This window comes from Salvia hispanica, chromosome 4 (genome assembly GCF_023119035.1).
Source record: "Salvia hispanica cultivar TCC Black 2014 chromosome 4, UniMelb_Shisp_WGS_1.0, whole genome shotgun sequence".
In the NCBI taxonomy this organism is placed as follows: domain Eukaryota; kingdom Viridiplantae; phylum Streptophyta; class Magnoliopsida; order Lamiales; family Lamiaceae; genus Salvia; species Salvia hispanica.
The window spans coordinates 49382015-49403376 of record NC_062968.1 but is presented as its reverse complement, the minus strand read 5'-3'; the positions used below and the strand labels follow the sequence as shown (position 1 = coordinate 49403376).

At 35.3% G+C, this 21362-nt stretch overlaps 1 protein-coding gene and 1 pseudogene across 1 annotated transcript; one reads left to right on the top strand and one right to left on the bottom strand.

Annotated features, from left to right (window-relative positions):
* Positions 1–4170: 4170 nt before the first annotated feature.
* Positions 4171–4689, top strand: LOC125221302. The gene has a single exon (XM_048123423.1). It carries the CDS (start codon positions 4171–4173, stop codon positions 4687–4689), a length of 519 nt encoding a protein of 172 aa, XP_047979380.1.
* Positions 4690–5433: 744 nt separating this feature from the next.
* Positions 5434–21362, bottom strand: part of LOC125221301 — a 20734-nt pseudogene continuing 4805 nt past the window's right edge.

Here is a 21362-nt window from a genome sequence, read left to right as displayed (position 1 = left end):
TTTGAATTCCGCTTAATATTTTATTTGAGACATACGTTATAGTAGTAATATACGAGGATTAACTTGAATTCAAGATTCATTCCAATCTTAAAATTTGCGGAAGATTTTATTTGAGATACAGATTAATAGTATCTATATAAATAAGCTATGCCAGCTCTATAATCAACTAATTTTATTTGGAGCTGCGGCCGCCTGAGCCAGATTACATGGGCGTGGCCGTAGGATTAACTCTATTAATACTTATTTAGTTTTATTTATATATGGATTCGGACTGTGCAACTATTATTGGTCTTTTCAAAATTACAAATACTTATATACTTTAGGTATCGTGATCAATTGAGATTTTTCAGTAATTGAAATGTATTATCGTCCACTCATTTTTATTAAAATGGTCCAGTATTTGCCATATGAAATTTATTTTGGGATTAATTAATTATGAAATGACATAATGGTAATTTCAGTTGAAAACAAATGAAAACGAACTCCAATTGAAAACAAAGAGCAGCAACTTCTCCCCTCCCATTCTTCTTCCCTCAACAGCCTCTAAGGTTACTGCCGAGCGATGAAAGCCTCCACCTTTTGCCGGAACTCTCCGCTGCTCATCTCCTCCTCCGCTCTCTTCCAGCACTTCTCACTCATGCTCCGCCTCAAATCGTGGCGGCGTTCCTCCACATCCCGCACCCGCTCCAGATTCGCCGATCTAGTCCTGCTGATCGCCTCTCTCTTGGTGTGAGCTGATTTCTCTGCCGGTTTGCTCTAAATCGGCTGCTGGATCTGATTGCTGTTGTTTCTCTGACATTTCTCCACCGATTTGCTCAAAATCAACGGTTGGATCGGATTGCTGTTACTCTGGCATTTCTCCACGTACTCGTCGTAGAAATCGGTGCTCCTCTCGCCGGAGAACCGCTGCGATATGAGGAAGAGCGCGATCACGACCGCATTTTCGATTACGAACACGGATCCAGGGCAGATCAGCGCGATGACGGAGATTCCGAGGAGATACTCGCAGGAAAGCTTGAGAAAAACCGCGAATTGAGCGAAGAACCGTGAGACGAGGATCAGAAAAACGAAGAGCTCCACGAATCGGAAAAGGCTCGTGATTCTCTGAATCCTGCAGAAAAGCACTCTAGGTGTTTGGTGATATTCTCAGATCTGGTCAATCCGACGAGAAATTCTTCCTCCACGGCGTGATCTGCTTCATCCTCATAGGAAGAGACACCACGTTGGCGGCGCTGACGTGGTTCTTCTGGCTGTTGTTGACATTTGATATACAAGCTGTTGACATTTTGCTATAAGTTGTTGACATGTGTTGTATGATCATGATGCAGAACTTGTGTCAAATAAAAAAATTAAGATAAAATAGTTGTTATTTTTTAATTACAAGAATTTTTTTTGAGTTGTTGACACTTTATACAAGTCGTTGACAAAGCTATTGACATGTTGTTGACATTTTGCTATAAGTTGTTGGCATTTGATGTGCAGGTTATTGACAAGCGGTGAATTGTTTTTGCGTTGTTGACTATAAGTTATTAAACTTGAATGATTCTCTCCTAATAGTGATACAACCTTTTATATACTCTAATTCTAGCTATATGAAATATGAAAAATATTCTAATTCCACGTGTATTTTCTTTGATTCTTTGTTCTCCAATTAATTGATTTCTCCATTCCAACAATAATTGATAAGGATATTCTAATTCCACGTGTATCTTCTTTTGATTTCTTGGTCTCCAATCAATTGATTTATCCATTCCAACAATAATTGATAATATATAATTGATAAGGCCACTCTGTGGTTTGTGTTGTCACTATGGCTGTGCTCGACCAACTCTCTCCAACTTGTCCAAATAGAGATTTATTTGTTGCCACTCCACTTCTTGAGTATTTGAAAGATGTAGTAATGCAACATTGTAATTCCCAATGAATGGTATCCATAGAAATACTAACAATAGTGAAATGGAGTACTCAATAAAATCATAGTGCAAAACGTACACAATAAAAAATCAAAACTAGTGCAGAAAATAATTGGTAGCTAGTGTTGTGGATTTGGAGTGAACCAAAAGGTTTTTGCTAGCCTCCTGCATATATGAGAGGGATGAGAGGGATAATAGATGGAAGATATCTTTGTATCCACATAATTAAAGATGCCAATATCTTGGCTGCCTCTTAGTGTCAAATAATCAGCGAAATATATGGAGTCGGGTGTCAAGTTGAAGTCAGCCGCCGGAAGCGCGAATGAGTTGTTGCATCTGACAAACATTGCCAAACCATCCAATGAACCCTCCATTTTGGTGAGTGTCCCGTTGTTGGCATCGATTTCATAGACTTTGAAATTAAAGGTTTTGCTTGGGTAGTCCATACGAACAGTTGAGGCGTATTTCATGTGGGATCCGTCGGGCCCGACACGCCTGTGGATACCACGCTCCACTAGAAATAGGCGGTCGGAATGCTCGTCCATCACCAGATAGTCGTGGTGATCAGATAATCTTCCGAAGAAGGTGTCGTCAACCTTGAAGTCACCCTCGGAATACAAGGGATGCTCCCACAGAAAGGAGGGAGATTCGAGGTCCCAGCACTCGACCGAGTTAGCCGATAAGCAGAAGAGGCGTTTCTGGCGGGTGGAGTAGGCGATATCAAGGTAGCTGACTGGGTTGCACACGGGGAGCCAGGTGCTGCTGTTGTGGCTGGGGAAGCAGAGCTCAATGCGGCTGCTTTGGCAATTGTAGGTGACGATGGCGCGGCAGTCGTGGGCATCGGGAGAGGAGGAGGTTAGGATAATATTCTTGGGAAAAGGCCAACTAAGTTTGGGAAGCTTTATATGGCGACCGATGATGGGATTGGAGAGGAAAGCCTGTTGGTTGTCTTGATTGAATAATGCCATCCAGCCGTGGTTACATCCCAAGTCATGTATTACTTGGCCTTGTGCCCACGCCGGCGGTGGCGTCTCCTTCTTGATGCTCACCACTTTCTTCTCCGCATGGCTGTACAACTTACTACTACTCCAATCATCATATGATTGTAGCATCAGCCAAGGGGATATTGATATTTTGCTGCTTGTCCAATAATTCCTATTCCTATTCATACGGAATATAAATTGGAGACTCATCGGTGTATACTATAATAATATCCCTCTCTCCAATTAATATAGGAAGATTAAATTGAATTCACTCTTATACAACATTACAACTTGCGCTGCAAGTCTTACGATTTTACTGTAATTAATATTAACATAGGTGAATTGAATTCAAAATTATTATAACTTGCGCTCGAAGATATCTCTTAATTTATAGTAGGAAGATTTTATTTCAGACATACGGATTAATTTGAATTTAAGATTTAAAATTCACCCTGTCTTATTATAACTTGCGCTCCAATCTATTAGTAGTAGTACTTATTTAGGCAATAGATAAATGACTAAAGGGAAAGAATAAAAAAAAAGAACAGATAAAATATTAGAAATCCCTTATTAAGAAGAATACGTATGGTCAACGAATTTAAATCTTTATTCTGAAATTTCTCGGGATTCACTCTTATACACAACCCAAGATTTTGTTGTAATTCTCTCTTACATAACTTGTGCTTCAAGTCTTAAGATTTTATTGTAATTAATATAGGATGATTAATATGTTCATATTAATGTGAATATTCCACATATACACATTATAATATAGGAGGATTAATTAATTGTATTTTAGACATTCGTACGCTAATTAATAGTTTGAATTTAAGATTCACCCAATCTTATTATAACTTGCGCTCCAAGTTGAAGATCATATATCACCTCTTACTTATTTAATACTCCCGTATAATAAGATATGCCCTAACTCTATAATCAACTATTACGCAAATGAAAAGGCTACTAGTATTTGGAGGTGCGGCCAGATTAAATTTAGGGTTTAGGAAGAATAAATTGAATTCCAAGATTTTATTTGAGATTATGTAATTAGGGCTAAGATTTTATTTGAGATATAGTATATAATTCAATCTTATAAAACTTGCGCCTCAAGATTTACTATTTGAGACATGCATAATCAATTAATATTAATATATAGGAGGATTAATTTCAAAGATTTATCCCAATCTTATAAAATAATTTTTTGAAGATACGAATTAATAATAGTATGTATATATATACCCTACAATGCTAATAATCAACCAATTACGCAAATAATGAAAATGCTACTAGTATTTGGAGGTGCGGCCGCCAGAGCCATATTACATGGGCGTGGGCGTAGGATGATGAGCACTAATCCAAATCCATGGCTGATGCTGCCGCCCACATTAGGCGGCATGGTGTACAACTTCTACAGCCTGGCCGACGAGGAGGTTGTGCTGATCAACAAGTACGGCCTGGGACCGGGAGCGGAGATCCCCGACGACAACGCCCGGGTGGTGGGGTCATCCCACGGGTGGCTAGCATTGATGAACTACCGCAACGACGAGCTGTTCCTCTCCAACCCCATCACCCGCCGCCACATCAGGCTCCCCCCAATCCAGTCCCTTCCTGACCCCGTGCTCAACCTCGACCACCGCAGCGGCAAAGCCACGGTGTCGAAGCTAATCCTGTCTGCAGCCTCCCCCGGGTCCGAGGAGTGCCGCGCCATGGTGTCGTACGGGCAGGACGACCGGCTGGCCTTCTGCTGCCCGGGGCACAGCCAGGATACATGGATCGAGAGAACAAGACTTTGAACGTGGTCTATCCCAAGTCCTACGATGACTTTGTGTATTCAAGCAAGAGCAATGTGTTGAGTTGCTTGACCAAATCGGAGCTCCACGAATCGGGGGTGGAGGAATGGGACCTGACGGACATGGATTCTCCCAAATTAGCTTGGATTCAGAGAAACAACGATAGTCCGTTGGGGCCGATTGATGATGAGCACTTGAAAGAGGATCACCTGGCGTATGTGGAGCAGACGGATGAGCTGTTCCTGGTGTCACGTTTTATCCACAAACACCGACACAAAACTCACTTTTTCTGTACACTTAAAATTATAAAGGAGGAGGATGGATGGATGAGCTATAGGAAATGCCGATCTCCGGATCTCGCCTTCGCCTTGTTTCTTGGAACCAACCACGCCTTTACCATCTCCCATTTCAACCCCAATTCTATTTACTTCACCCACCATAAACAACACCATCATCAACCAGATGTCGGAATCTACCACCATTACGACCACCCTACTCTCTCCAATTGCTACTATCCCTTGCATCGCATCACTACCAATACCGATACTAATACTACTAATACTGTCCCCGCACCCATTTGGTTTACCCCAACACTTACTTGATTCTAGTAATGTTTTCTTATCCCTATTTATTTGATTATACTTGACTTTGTTTGGAATACACTTCTTTATCTGGAATAAGTTTCATACAAGTACAACCTCCTACTATTAGTCAAGAGAGAGTTCAAAGTAAAACAGCAAGCTACCTTCACCTGTATATTGTCTGCTTTCTTTCAACATCCTCTCCTTGTACATAAGCAGTTCCAATTGCCAAAAGTGTCTCATTTCTTTATTTAGTGACTATGAAAATTCCACAGATATTTGACATCTTCATAAAGAAAATGGAAAAACCAAATAGCACAGGGGAAAAAATAGAGAAAACAACAATGTCAAGCAGCAAAATATGTGAAGTTGAGCTTACAGATGACTCACCACTCGCACAGTAAGAGCGTGTTCAGAACTTTGCATAGGAATAGTAGCCCTAGTCTGCCAAGGGGCCATTTATTTTCTTTGGTTCCATAATCCGAACCTCAAATTCTTCCATGGGATATGTCCCCTCCATATTAATATTATCATGCTCAAACTGATTTCCGACTTCTTGATCAACAAGAGATGAGAGCACTTGATTAAGTGGCTTGAGCACCTACATGAAAATTAAAAAGAACGGTTAGTTAACCCAGCTTTAACTTTATATCTTATTATCATCGGTAATCGCAACATGGGGAGGCAGAATTGGGTCACGTAAGTACTCATGGAAACAGTCTTCAATATTCAATAAGTTTGTGCGCTGATGGAAACTAAATACGAAACTGATTGCTGATGCACTAAAGAAAAAGACTGCATGATAGAGATTGCCCTTACTGGAACAGAAACTACAAAAGGGTATAAGTTCTTCTCTGCAAAATAGGTAACTAATCTGCCAGCGCTCCCAATAGCAAATGGAGAGAGAGCAAAAGCAACCATACAAAAGACAAAGAAAAGCAACTCACATGAGCAAATTAGGCATATATTACTAATAGCATACAAATTGACTTGTGGAGAAGAGAAAATCGAGAACTGGTGGGCATGCACCTTTTGTACAGGCCAATAGTTGTCATATGATAAAGCTGGAAGCTGGCATATTTTCAGAGCACCCTGAAAAAAGGAAAAATATATATTGCTCGTTGACATAGCAAACAAGGTTCTAGCAGAATTACATAATCAGCAAGCTAACCTCTGAAGTTATACATATAAACCCATGGTTGCAGTTAACATTGTGAAGAACGGTGAAGGCTACTATAGGTCCATCACACCCCTTAAATAGAAAATGACAATAGTGATTAATGAGCTCATTAATTACTGGAAAACTGGAATACGAATATTCTAGTATTACAACAAAATGCTATAAGAATAGTTGCTTAGTAATTGAATCAAACTAACCTGTGGGTGCATCCGAAGCCGCTCTCGAAACATCATAAACCACATTGGCCTTGAGCCAGAAAGAAAAAAACCTTGTAGACCACCAACATTCATGAAAACAGTGATGCGTTGCGAGCAGGCTTCAGATGGTGTCTCTTCATTTGCATATGTGTCCAAGGGGACACGAACAAATCGTAAATTTCTAAGCCTAGATGCATTTGTATTGCTAAGATTAACAGAGTTCTGAGAAGAAATGACACCCTCAGTCTTGGAAGCATTATCTGAAACTTCGTAAATGTAAGCATGATAACAAAGAATGGTCCCATCAGACAATATTCCTAAAAGGAATGGCCGGTTATGTATCCCATCTCTGCATAGACAGCTCAACCACCTTTATATTGTGAGTGGCCTCTTTTCTGACTTGTCCAATATCTTCAGAATGTTTGTTTGTGAGGTTTATATGATTATTCGCTGTGCCATGGAAAAATGTATCTAAGATGTGGCTCCTTCCAGATACAAATTTATCGACCAAGAAGAAAACACTGTTAAAGTTAGGTACATCAAATATCTTCAAATCTACATTGTCATAGCATGGAACGCAGTACACGTCACCATGGTCATGTGTTGAACCATCAGCCCCATCAATAGCCTCACCAACCCCAGTAGAAAGCCAGGCATCAGTACTTGTCTTACAAATCCATGGTTCGGGACCTTTATCATGATAGAGAGTGCAAGCTAATGCCAACTTATCAGAGTTTTCAGATACTGGTGGATTGATGACTGAAACAGAGCAGGTGGATGGATCTGAACAAAAGAATCATCAACCAGCATGTCAAGAAAGGTTAAGTATACCATACGATGCTTGGAAATAAGTAAAAATATCTGGTTGTATCCATAAATGTGTCTCTGAAATACAGAGCATGCATGTATATAGGTTGTAGACTACAATGTTAGGTTTGCAAGACTGATCTCCAAGGGATACAAATGTACTTGCATTTTGTATATTTAAATAGAAATAAAGATTCTTGAAAGCAAAGTACATACAGTGAACACAGCCAAGTAATTGCAACTCTATAAACTTTGTTCAGACATACCTCCAACAAGATAGTGATTAATTTCCAAATGTTATCTTCTTCGAAAGGAAAAGGTGAACAACGGCATACCATTGTACGATTTTCCAAACTAATAATCAAGTATGCATGATATTCATCCTCATCCGCTACTCCTTTAGAGGAGTCACTGCGCAAATTCTTGTGGTAGACAGTCCAAATTCCTTTGCAACCAGGTAATGATTCCTGCAGAAACAAGGTATAAAACAAACTCATGAAACAATCAAGGAGAATCTAAAATTCTCTTAAAACTTTACATTCTACGAAGAAAATAAAAGGCTCTCATCTCAATTACTACTTTAGCCTTAATTTAATTATATAACTTTTCTCATACATAAGACATTAAATAAAAGACATTTTATTAAGTTATTTTGCATTTTCTTTAGTATATGTTTTCTGTGAAGATAAGGGATAGTATTAATCTAGCTCAAAACCAAACGGGCTTGGTCTGATTGACATCCCAACTACTAAGTTCCCATGTCGAAAGAGAAAATTGACATTCACAGATTCTAAGAAGAGATATTCTTATGTTATTTTATCTTAACTTGACAGTTTTTCAAAAGAATTGCATTGAATTTCATATATGATATAAATTGCCACAAGTGTGTATTCTAATAGTTTTACCAATAGAAAACTAAGTGTATAAAATTGAAGCATAGCATGAGTCTTGACAAGCTAAACAATGCAAGAATAACCACAACCTACATGATTTTTAACCTTTCATTTTCTTTTCTAAGAACACACCGACTTATTCACAGATGATCCATTCATATTACTACTAGACATTGGAAAAAAATCACATGTAGGGTATAACATCTTCCAGAATAATGTAAGAATTAACAAGAAGCACAGCAATAACCAGATATATACAAGCCCATGTAGTGAGTAAAAGGAGGTGTACACACTTGAGTTATTGTATCTGGGCTGATTGATTTTTGAAGTACCGTGAGAGCACCATTTTTTCCATGGTGAGAACAGCATACCTAGACAGGGGATGCATACATGCTTTGTATATCAGATAACAAAGGAGTGTAAATGTCTGAACAATGAAGGACAATTTAATAAATAAGGACAACACTTTTTTAGCAATGCACTGGTTATCAACTGATAAGCCAACTTAAACTGAAGAATGAAACTACAACTAACCAGTTCATAATTACTTTGCTTCGCAACTCCTGTAGCATTTGGATCACCATTAATTCTTAAACCATAAGAGAAATCCTTTAGTGGACCAATATTAAGCAGTGAATCCCGAACTGCAAAGGTAAAGTTTTTTGCAAAAACCAAATAAACAAAGAATCTCTTAAAAAATAGAAAATTCTTAAGTATATTTCAGTATTAATGCATTAAAACCAAATGTCAATTCAGTAGCTTCGAATGAATTTTATCAGCATACTATGAGAGGTCTGACATGACATCCAATCAAGTTCATCAATGTCAAATTACAACAGAAACAGAACCCAAGATAGGAAACCATAGGATATCATCTAGTTAAATTATATGACTTCACATTCGAGATGAGTACAACCTCAAGTCCATAAACATAATATCGCTGTTCTACAATTAAGATTGAGCTTCAGTAAGAAACTAAGACGCAAAGTTCAAAGCAGCTTGTCAATGTTTGGAGTTTTGAAAGGCTCGTAATGTTTGGAATTTATCAATTCTAGGCGAGAATGTAAAGAAAACCTTAAGGTGCCAAACTCACAATGAGTGATCCATCAATAAATGTAAGTCAAGGAGGTCTGGTGAAGTTGAATTATTACATTCATCCTCAAAGCAATTGTTGAGCCTTCTGATTGAAATCTTTGATTGATATATTGTAAATATGGGTCGTAATTAAAGCAGTGTATTTTTTAGGCTCTCTTTTGAGAAAATTCTCAGAAGCTGCTGAAAGCATTTTCCCAAACAAAATTCAAGCTCGCAAAGAGTGGCTGATGTTATATAGAGCACCATCAACTACAAAAACAAACAGCATAGATAGGCTGATCAAGCATCTTCTACGATCCTAATGAAGCACTATTGTCAGTTTGTCACACACTTTAATCATTTCTCCCGCAGAGAATAAATGACATCCTTGATACCAAAGCACTGTTGAAATGACAAGTAATTATGTTTAATAATAGAGTATTATAGGGAGATGACTAAGTAATTATGTGTATTAATAGAGTATTATAGAAAAACGGCTAAAGTAATGAATATGTTAATTGGAATTATGAAAAACGCCTAAACCAAATATATACACGCGTAACTCTAGTGTTTTAAAAACCGACCGGACCGGCCGGTTCGACCGGTTCATCCGTGAACTGGCAGACAGTTCGATCCGGTTCACCTCTAAAAACCATTAGCACATTAAATCGCTGTGAACCGGTCCGACCGTGAACCGGAAACCTGTTTTTTCACTTTTTCAAAATATTTTTTTAAAATATATTGTTGCTAGAACTTGAACACATGACCTCATCTCTAAATACCATTTCCTATACCACTCCACCACATGATCATTTTGTAATATTATGAACATTAATTATTCTTATACATTAAATCTAAAATTCTTTTTCCACCGAAATTAATAATTCATTTTAATTTTATTAGTATTATTTTAAGAAATTGTTAATTATAATATATTTCCTATATTTTAATTATACTTTTACAATCACTAATATTTTACAATATAGGAATTTATAATTATACATAGAGTTTAATACTAGTTTTTAATATTGTGTATTATAATTTATTATTGTATTTAAACTTAACGTCATTAAATATTATAATATACTAATACAAGACTTGTTTTCTATAATAATACTATTAAATGTATAACACTATAATATTTATTGATAAAATATTTAATTAAATCTTATTATTTACTACTCCCTCCGTTCCAGATAATTCGACCCAATATTCCATTCCGGGTCGTCCCACATAATTTGTCCCACTTCACTTTTACCATTTTTGGTAGTGGACCTCATATTCCACTAACTCATTCCTACTCACATTTTATTATAAAACTAATACTTTAAAAGTAGGACCCACATCTCACCAACTTTTTCAACTCACTTTCCATTAGATTTCTTAAAACCCGTGTCGGGTCAAAGTGTCTCGAATTATCTAGTGTCATATTCTAATGCTTATAGCACCCTAATCCAAAATCAAGACCAAATCCCCACCCTTAGATTTTAAAATGAGTGGATGAGATTAAATCTTACGAATCTCAATAAATAGTAGACAAAATATCAACAAAAGGGTAATATCGTCATTATGTTATCATATGATAATTTTCGTGAATGTTTTTTTATATCAACATAGTATATTACAAATATCAACAATATGACATAAGAATATCAACACTAGTACAAGAAAATATCAACACATATTTATTGAGATTTTTACATGGTTTTATTGAGATTTTTTGATGAATTTGTTGATAAAAATCTGGTTATCAACATTTACGAAAACTAAAATAAAAAATATCAAATTTCATCATATGAACGTCGTTAGAACATATGCAATTGAGATCTCGTTGGAATCCTTATAAAATTATCTTTAATTTGATATATTTTTTGCGAAAAAATAATATAAATCGAGAGAGTTACGTAAATTTAAAGTTTTAAGATGATTTTAATGAGAGAGAATTGACATTAGTACCCTTTAATTTTATTTATTAATTTTCTTAATTAAAAATATAATCCATGTGACATTATTTCAACCACTAGATCTTCTAATCTAATGGCTAAGATTTAGTCTTAGTTTGGAATTGCTAATTAGTTAGCAATTGATCACTCCTCTATATATATATATATATATAGGGGAGCATTAGGGTCCTTTTTCCCCTTAAGTGTCTATTTACTTCTTAATCTCATCCATTAAATTAGAGTAGTGGACGGTCAAGATCAATCTTGTTTAATTCATCGCGTTTTGCATTATTGGGACTATTTTGTGCATTATAAGGGCATAATAGTAATCATATAATGGCTGAAAAACGTTTCAAAATGGAAGGTCCGATAATTAAGCGGGATTTTCTTAGTCCTTCCATCTTCTCACTCTCTCTCTCACTCCATCCCATCAAACCACGATCAAACAATCTCTCCCCTCATTCAAACCGCTTAAAACCCTAGCCACCTCCCAAAAAGCGATAGAAACCACCGCGACAAGCATTAATCTCCGTCGAAAGAGGCTCCGTTCGGCAATTCGGAGTCACAGAAGTCAGGGGTCTGTTCGCTCGATCCGTGTGAAGTCGATTCTCCCCGCAGTATTCAACGTTGGTCGCCGATTAACACAGTCAACGGTGGGTATAAAAAACTTGTAAAAGTGGTTTTTGGTCATTTTCTAGAGTATTGCACAAATTTGTGTGGGTTAATTTTGATGAAAAAATTGAAATTAGTAACTTTTGAACTAGGGTTCTTTTCATTATTTATTGTTTTTAGTTTTTTCCTGAGTTATATTTGGTTTATGTTCGATTATGCTTGGGATTATATGTTCGATTTTTGTGGTTTGTTTTTGGTTTCTGGAAAGTTTCGATTGTGTGTTTATTTGTGTTGTCGATACTGTCGATTTCTGTTTTTTTGGCTGATTGTTGAGTTATGTCTCTGATTTTGGTCGATGTGGATGAACAAATATCATTGAACTGGTTGGTGTGTATTACAAAGCATCAATGACGAAGAGAGGCAGACCCAGCTGACTCAACTTATTTTAACACAAGTGATACCCGCAAGTGTACGGGGCTAGTGTAACAATTAGCAAGCAAGAGTATCGTATCCCACAGAGACTAATTTATATCAACTTAACTACCACGAACAAATGTTGACTACTATCTAGAGAATCAGGAAAAGTTTGGTTTTGTTCTAACACACGAAAAGCATAAAATGAACAAGTAAATAAATAAAAGCAAGTAAACACGGAGTGGAAAGATATATGGAGAAAATTGTAGAACTCAAGGATCCGATGCACAACTCCAAGCTCTTAACCAACCAAATTGCCTTACCTTTTGGTGTCTCTAGAATTACTAAGTCGACCACAATTATAGATTAAACCCCCTCCCGAGGTGAGAAACCTGTAGATTAGGTGCTAGGATTGAAGTCCCCTTCTAATCCTAAAACCCCTAACTCCCAAAAGCTCGATTAGGTCAAAGACCTCACTCAAAACCTCAACTCTCAAGAGTTTTATTGCATTAAGGTGTGAATTATTCTTATTTCCAGATTAATTATTTCATCTCCCGATTAATCTAATTAATCCTACACAATCAAATGGTGATCAAGCAATTGAAAGGAATAAACCCAAGAATAATAAAAAAACTACAAGAGCAAAGCAAGAACAAAATTAATTGGATAAAAACTATGAAATTAGTGCATCTTCACCAAGAATTCTACAAAAAGGTGTTTAGCTACTCATGTTTTCACAAAAACTATGTTTAAAACACAAGATTCAATGAAATACATGGAGAAAATATTAAGATTCTCATGTGAGAATGAATCTATGGATTTGCAACTTCAATCTTCCAATTGGAAGTCTTCAATCTTCAATTCTCTCTCTCAAAGGTATTCTTAGGGGTGTGTGTGTGTGTTGGAGGCGGTAGGTGTTGAATGAATGTGAACCCTAGGCGTTTTCCCTTTAATCTCCCATCAAAAATCGCGTTTTTGGCAAAAGAATACGCCAAAATAGCGTACCTGGCCGGGTGGAATTATAAAGAGCAAAATTCACCCGGCCGGGTGGTCATTTTCGACCCCTTTCTGTCCATTTTCGAGCAGAATTGCAGTACCCGGCCGGGTGAATTTATAGTGTAATAATTCACCCGGTCGCGTGTAAGTGTCTGGATAGCGCAGTGTTCTTGTAACGGCCATAACTTCTTCTACCGAACTCCGATTGAGGCGTGCAAGATACCCACGCGAAGCTCTTTCGAAGACGAAGAGATTGATATGCATTATGGACTGATTGGACTTCAAAATCTTCAGTAAATATTGTCTCAAAGCAAGGCTGCTGCACATTCACATATTTTGTACCTTTTTCTATACATTCTTAACAAAATGGTCAACATACCAACATAATAGAGAAGTAGATATAAACATGTCCAATAATAGACAAAATATGATCAAATTCATACATAACCACCCTCTAAAACCATGTAAAATCCAAGCATGTCACCAGCAGCAGTCAACCAACACCGGCTGAAGGTTTTGTAATTATTTCCCCTGTTTTGATGCATTATTCGTTGTCTTTACCACATTATTGATTAGTAGTGTTGCATTTGTGCCATTTATTCATGGATTAATTATGCATTATTGGCACTGTTGTGTGTTTCATGAATTGTTTTGACTATGAAACGATTGGGTCACTATTAGAGGAAGCGTTATTTGTTGGCTGTGTGACATTATTGATTGTTGGCTGTGTGTTGACGTATGCGGTAGTGTGCGTGTAAGCTGAAGCGAATATTACTCTCTTTGATGCATTTCCTGCAGTAACCACTGGTATATGATGCATTATGTATGCTTTGTTGTACATTATTGTCCACATTATTGCATTTGATTGTGTATCATTGGAAATTTTTTGTTGGATGTCTGTGAGGAAGGTCTTGACATTAGCACATTTTTGTTTCTGTTCAATTGTTGCTTTATTGGGACTGTGGTGAACATTAGTCATGTCTTTGGTAATGGCTACTTTCAGGTTTGTTAAGATATCATAGATGCACATTATTAGTGTTGATTTTATGCATTACTGTGAACTGTATGTACATTATTATAACAACAGCTTTGTACATTATATAGTTATGTTTATGCATTAATGCAATAAGTTACTGTTATTTTTTTCCAACATCGAAGCAGCCAAGGATGGCTATAGACGAGTAGTGGATGATGTTCTTCCACTTGCAATTACACAAAACTTCAGCTTCGAGAAGTGAGTCGAGAATTATGGGATCGAGTGATCGGCTGAAGGGTGTTTGGAAACGATTTTTATTTTGTTATGAACTTGATGGTTTTTTTGATAACTCATGGTGGAATGGGGATTAGACGATTTGTGGCGGGGGAAGAATATATATTATGATGCAACTGTTGCAAGCCTTTAAATATTTGGAACAATATATATTATGTTGTCAATAGCACCAAAACTTAATAATGTAAATTATGTACAATTAATGTAGAACAACAGTAGTGAATATCATAATATTGTACAAAAAACTCAATATATTTTGTGCCGGGAGCTATGTCATCGTGGTCTTGAAAAAATTAATGTATGTAAGTCAATAAATAATGTAATTAGTATGTGTAGTAATGAACTTTACTCGAATAATAATGCACAGTGAGTTAACTGCGTATGAACAATAATGTACAACTTCTCCAATGATAATGGATATTAACATTTGAACAATGCATGATTTTTTACATTACTGTAATTATGGTTTCGAATAATGCCCTTTGTTTTCTAATGAGGGTACTACAATCTAGCCCCATGGATTGCTAAACCCAAAGGGCATGAATTTAATTTCCTTTCAGCATTATTCTCTTTAATCTGTGCATTATTCACTGATCCGTGCACATTATTAGATACTATTGGTACATTATTTACTATATCAAATCTTAAATGCATTAAAAAATAAAATTTAATTCATGTTGTGGTGATATGACCAAGCCCCATGGGTTGTCAAACCCAATGGGAATAATTCAAACTCTATGCCCTCTGTGAGTGGGTACTACAATCTAACCCCATGGATTGCTAAACCCAAAGGACATGAATTCAATTTTCTTTCAACATTATTCTCTTCAATTTGTGCATTATTCACTGATCCGTGCACATTATTAGATACTATTGGTACATTAAATAACTAAAATCTTACATTACTTTCTGCAAAATTACGAGTTGTCCAGTTGATATAAAGATGCTGCAAAAACAATTAAGTTAATCAACTATTATATTCAAGATTAAAAAAGGAAAATAAATTAATGCAATATAACTACCAAATCATGGGAGGTGTGAATTATGGATGGGAGGCGTGAATTATGGAATGAAAATAAATGGTCAACATGTCAACTTCATTTTCTACCCTTTTTCGAATTTTTTAATATTTTAATTAAATACAAGTGGCTCTATTTTGGGCCATTAGATCTTTAAATTGAATGACCAAGATTGAGAAGGAAAAAGAACAAAAGATGCAAAAAGGATGTGAATACATCCTATATATATATATATATATATATATAGAGTTGTGATCAATGTCGAACCATTCTTAAAGACCGAACTAGAGACCAAAATTGGGCCATTAGATCTAGTTTTTTGATGAGATATGCTGCTGTGTAAATTTTTTTCGCTCTTCATTATAAGCCAATTTTACTTCATTGTATAGGTTTATTACTTCATTACGTACGTAATACATTGAAACTACAACATGTTTTTACTTGCTTCAAGTAGGTTTTGAAATGATTCAACATATGCTTCATTCGAATTCATTGAATGAGTTTTTACTTTATTCACATTAAAAAATGCAATTTATTCAAGTGAGTTTATTACTTCATTCAGAAATGTTATTACTTCATTGGATAAGGTTTTTACTTCATTCCAGTAGGACTTCAAATCCTTCTACACATACTTCATTCAAATAATTTATTATATTATTCCATGTGTTTATTACACCATATCAGCGCCGTAGCGGTGGTGATAGATATTGTAGAGAGAAAGAACGGCACGCGACGGCGAAACTGCATTTACGTACTAGAATGAAGTAATAATCCTATTAGAATGAAGTAAAAACGTACTGGAATGAAGTAATATATTCTGGAATGAAGTTAAATCTTCGTAACATGTTAGTATGACTTATTTACCTTCGGATGAACTAAAATAGACTGGTGATGAAGGAGAAAATAATTTATAAATTTGTGAATCTCATCCATAAAAAACTAGATCTAAAAGCCCTAATTTGGTATGGTTCGATGGTTCGATCTTTAAGAGTGGGTTTGTGGATAATGAGACTATATATATATATATATATATATATATATATATATATATATATATAGGGGTGCATTAAGGTCCTTACACCCCCTTTAGCCTTATACACAAAACAAATCACAACCATAGGATAGTTGGATTGGATGGATGTGATTTAAAGCAGCCGAGCTACATTATTTGGCCATTTTCGTACATTATCGGGGCAAAATTGGTATCAGAAAAAAATCTGTAGCAGTTTCAAAACTGAATGTCCGAGATTTCAGCGATAATATACAACCCACTCTCTCTCCGTCAATTCAACTTTCATTTACTCTCTCTTCCCCCAATTCAATCCTCTTCCTAAACCCTAGCCACCGCAAAAGCTCACCAGAAATCAAAATCACTCCCGTTTTTCGCAATCAACAAGACATAAATTGTATATTATTCCAACGTGCGACAAACTTTTCAGCATTAGACGATCAATTTCGGTGATTTTCGCATCAGTGAACAATAGACTCTCGATTTCATGTAATTTTCGAAAATAATTTGTTTGGTTTTTGAAATGGGTTTATGTTTTGGTTTTTGGTGATTACTAGTTCCAATTATTTATGTTTCTGTTCATTACTGATATTTGGTTTTATGTTGATTATCGATTCCAATTCTGGGTTTGTGTTTAGGGGGAAATTGTTTGGGTTTCTTGTTTGGTTTTTTGGTTTTTGGTAATTAACGATTCCAATTGTTTATATTTATGTTCATTATTGATATTTTAGTTTTATGTTCTTTATCGATTCCAATTTTTGGATTTTTTTTTAATATTATTGACAAGCCACTTCAAGGAGGAAGGCTAGCCAATCGAAAAGTAATTGATTTTGTTGTTTACATTTGTGCTCGTACATTGTCCATACAGTTCTGTACATTACTCCCTCTGTCCCGCTTTAGGAGTCACGGTTGATCAATTTTGGACGTCCCACTTTAGGAGTCCCGGTTGAGATAAACTAATAAAAAATGCCTACAAAGTGTTAAAAGTGGGTCCCAACATCCACTACAACTAATAAAAAAGTGTTAAAAGTGGGTCCCAACATCTACTAAAATATTTATTTATTGGACACTCAATTAAAAGTGGGTCCCAACATCCATTACAATATTTATTTATTACATACAAACACTTTTTTCTTAAAACATGTGCCCGACTCAACCGGGACTCCTAAAGCGGAACGGAGGGAGTACTTTATAAACTATTGCTACATTATGCATGCATATTTGTACAGGATTTAAGAACATCATTTTCTGTTACACCATTTAGATAGATTAGTACATTATTGGATTATGATACATCATATTTTATTACATTATTCATTTATATATGTACATTATTTTAGACCAAATCTGTATATTAATTGCTGTTGTGATTGTACATTTTTTCTGTTCAGTTAAGGTGGTTTTGTTAGTATTGTTAGTAATTAAGGGGTTTTTTTATGTTGCCGAGAAGTGTTACATTAAGGGGTTCTATTAGTACATTGAAAAATGCTACATTAAGGTGTTCTGTTAATACATTATTTCAGTATGAAACATAGGTGTTCATTGTGTTGCTAGAAGTGATACATTATATAATCCCGGATGTACATTATTTACCTCTGAAATTGAAAATTTAATTGTGGTATGGATTACAGAAGTCCATTGATGCAACATATATTAAATTATTCATTGTTATCTGTTACATTAATATGTGTTTTGCTAGTTTGAGTTACATTAATCCATACTAATATGCTACATTATTGTATGTTACATTATTTACCCAATATTTACACATTGTGACATCAGATATTTATATTCTTTCGCACTGATGTGTTACATTATTACTCCCTCCGTCCCGGCTAAGATGACACATTCCTTAGCCGGCACGGGATTTTAGGAGTTATTAGTTAAAGTGTTTAATTGGAGAGAGAAGAGGTGGGTATAAGTATTAAAATAGAGAGAGAAAGAAAGATGAATATTTTAATAGGAGTGAGAAAAAGTGGTTGGGTGTATTAATTGGAGAGAGAAATATTCCAAAAAAGGAAATGTGTCATCTTAGTTGGGACAAACTAAAAAGGAAAACGTGTCATCTTAAGCGGGACGGGGGGAGTATTTGTTATTGGTGGTAATGTAAATATGTAGTAACCAGTAATATACTAACATTTTATCTAATCAATGTAATTGTTTGTGAATAGGTACAAAGAGGGCGCGAGTCGAATTCGATGACAGTGAGAAGTCAGATTGTGTTGGATTTCTTTTTTTTTTCTTTGGTTTGTTGTAACATGATGAAAACAGAAAATGATGGATGTTTTGTAACTTAGTTTTTGAAAACAATGTACATTTACATCTAAATAGTGTAACATGAATATATCAAATAATGTACATTTAGGATTCAATAATGTGGACAGAGAGGATTCCAACATTACATTACTTAATGTAAAACGTACATTATTATTAAGTATGTTGGTAATGTACATATAGGGAATAATAATGTTAGCGCACCATGACATGGTAATATACGATTGTAATAGAGTAATTGGAAGAGGTATATACAAGTCATAACTAATGTAGTCATTCACTTATAAATAATGTACGCAAAACTCATAAATAATATAACCATTCAATAGTAAATAATGTAGTCATTCACTGCCTAAACGAATGAAGTACATAAAATACATAACTAATGTACTCATTCCTAGTGAATAATGTACTAAAACTCATTAATAATGTTAGACATGTACATTATAAGACTATATTCGTACATTATTTCCTGTATAAAATCCAAACTACACATTAGAAATCGAAATTTTATGCATGTGTTGGTAATATTGTTGGGACTACCGCAACGGAAGACACGGAAAACAAACAGGTCCTTAACGGATCTATTTAGGTGATTATGCATTCGACTCCAATTTCATGCAATAAACATAGATCTATAGATATAACATCAAATAAACACATAATCATGCATATTCGATGTAGATTCGATTGTTACCTCATCTTGATCCATCATAGGATCGAAGTTGCTAGCTGCACCACCCGGAGATCCTTGGTTTATCGACCGTGAATCTTCCAACCTATTCCCTTGTCCTTGATCATCCATCCGTGTGGGCGGATCTTGAATAATCAATAATAGTCTTGAAGAGATCTAGGGAAACCCAACCACAAACTCGATATTGTCTTGATCTAATCCTATGAATTAGGATAGAACAAGAACAAAACAAAACCCTAATTCTCCCACGTGCCAAGGCACGAAAACCTAGGCAGAGAGAGAGAGAGAGAGAGCCGGCGACGGCTACTAGGGTTTAGGGGAGGAGTGTTGTGAATGAATGGTGTGCTAGGGTTTCCATATCTCATCACTATTTATAATGGACTTGTTGGGCTAGGATGGGGATCCATGGAATGACTTAAGTGTTGGGCTCACCCATTAGATAATTAACTAATTAAATCAAATGACACATGATTTAATATATTATCAATGGAATATTATTTTGTTCCACTAAAGAATAATATTGCACTCCCACTTAAATCACCAAATTACAAATAACTTGGGTCCATTTTATTTTATAATATTTTAAGATTATCTTGATCCGTCAATTTAATTCTTTTGTCTGCTATGTGACTAGAATTAAATTAATTCTCCAAAGAGTTTTTCTAGTTTGAAACTTTATTTATTATTCGTGGAATAAATTCCAACTGCGCAGTTTTCTGAATAATAAATTCCTTTTTCAAACACCTCTTGGGGATCACCCCTTAGGGATTTAATCATACCACACTGGGCACGCGAATTCTATGAAATAATATTCCAATACATTCATGTTATTCAATTACTACCACCCAAGATATCATGAACTTGAGTTACGTACAAACTCTCACGTATTGATAAGTCAAAGTGGCGTTTGATTGAATAAACAATATTGATATTAATATCATAGACTCGAAAATACTAAACTTTCTGAAATATATTCTTTCAGTAGATAGTAATAAATAATTCATTTCGGATTAGATCCTTTCGTACATTACTATAATTTGTTATATGAAGACTTGTTTGTTGCATTACACATATGACGTAAATTACATTACACACATAAATTCGTACATTGCGTACTTGCAACTTTCTGACGTTCAACTCACAACAATCCTATGAAATTTATTTCGATTCACAGATCCTAAAAATAAAATGAATTTCCTTCTTCCATCATTGACAACGCCAGAGGATATAAAGAAATTAACACTAATTTCCAAGAAAACTGATGGTAATATTGAATCTACAAATACAATTCTTTAGACAAAAAACATAATGTGAATTGAAGAAAAATCGTTCTCCGTTAAAGAGAGAATCAAATTCTGCGTTATGTAGATTTAATTAAGGAAAATAAATTAAATAATATAACTTCCAACTATTAAAGGAGAGAATCATGGAAGCAAATAACCGTCCATGAATTGAACTCCCATATCTACCCTTTTTTATTTTTTTAAGTATTTAATTAAATTCCATGTGTCAAACAAGGGACTGTTGGATGACAAAATCTAATGGAGTATGAACTGTTTTATGTTTATATATATATATATATATATATATATATATATGCGATCATATCATAACCCTCAAATCACATGATAACTCTATAACTAAATCTGGACCACACATATTTTATAATCTTGTGGTTGAGATTCAAACTTAGATTTACTTAATAAAAATAGG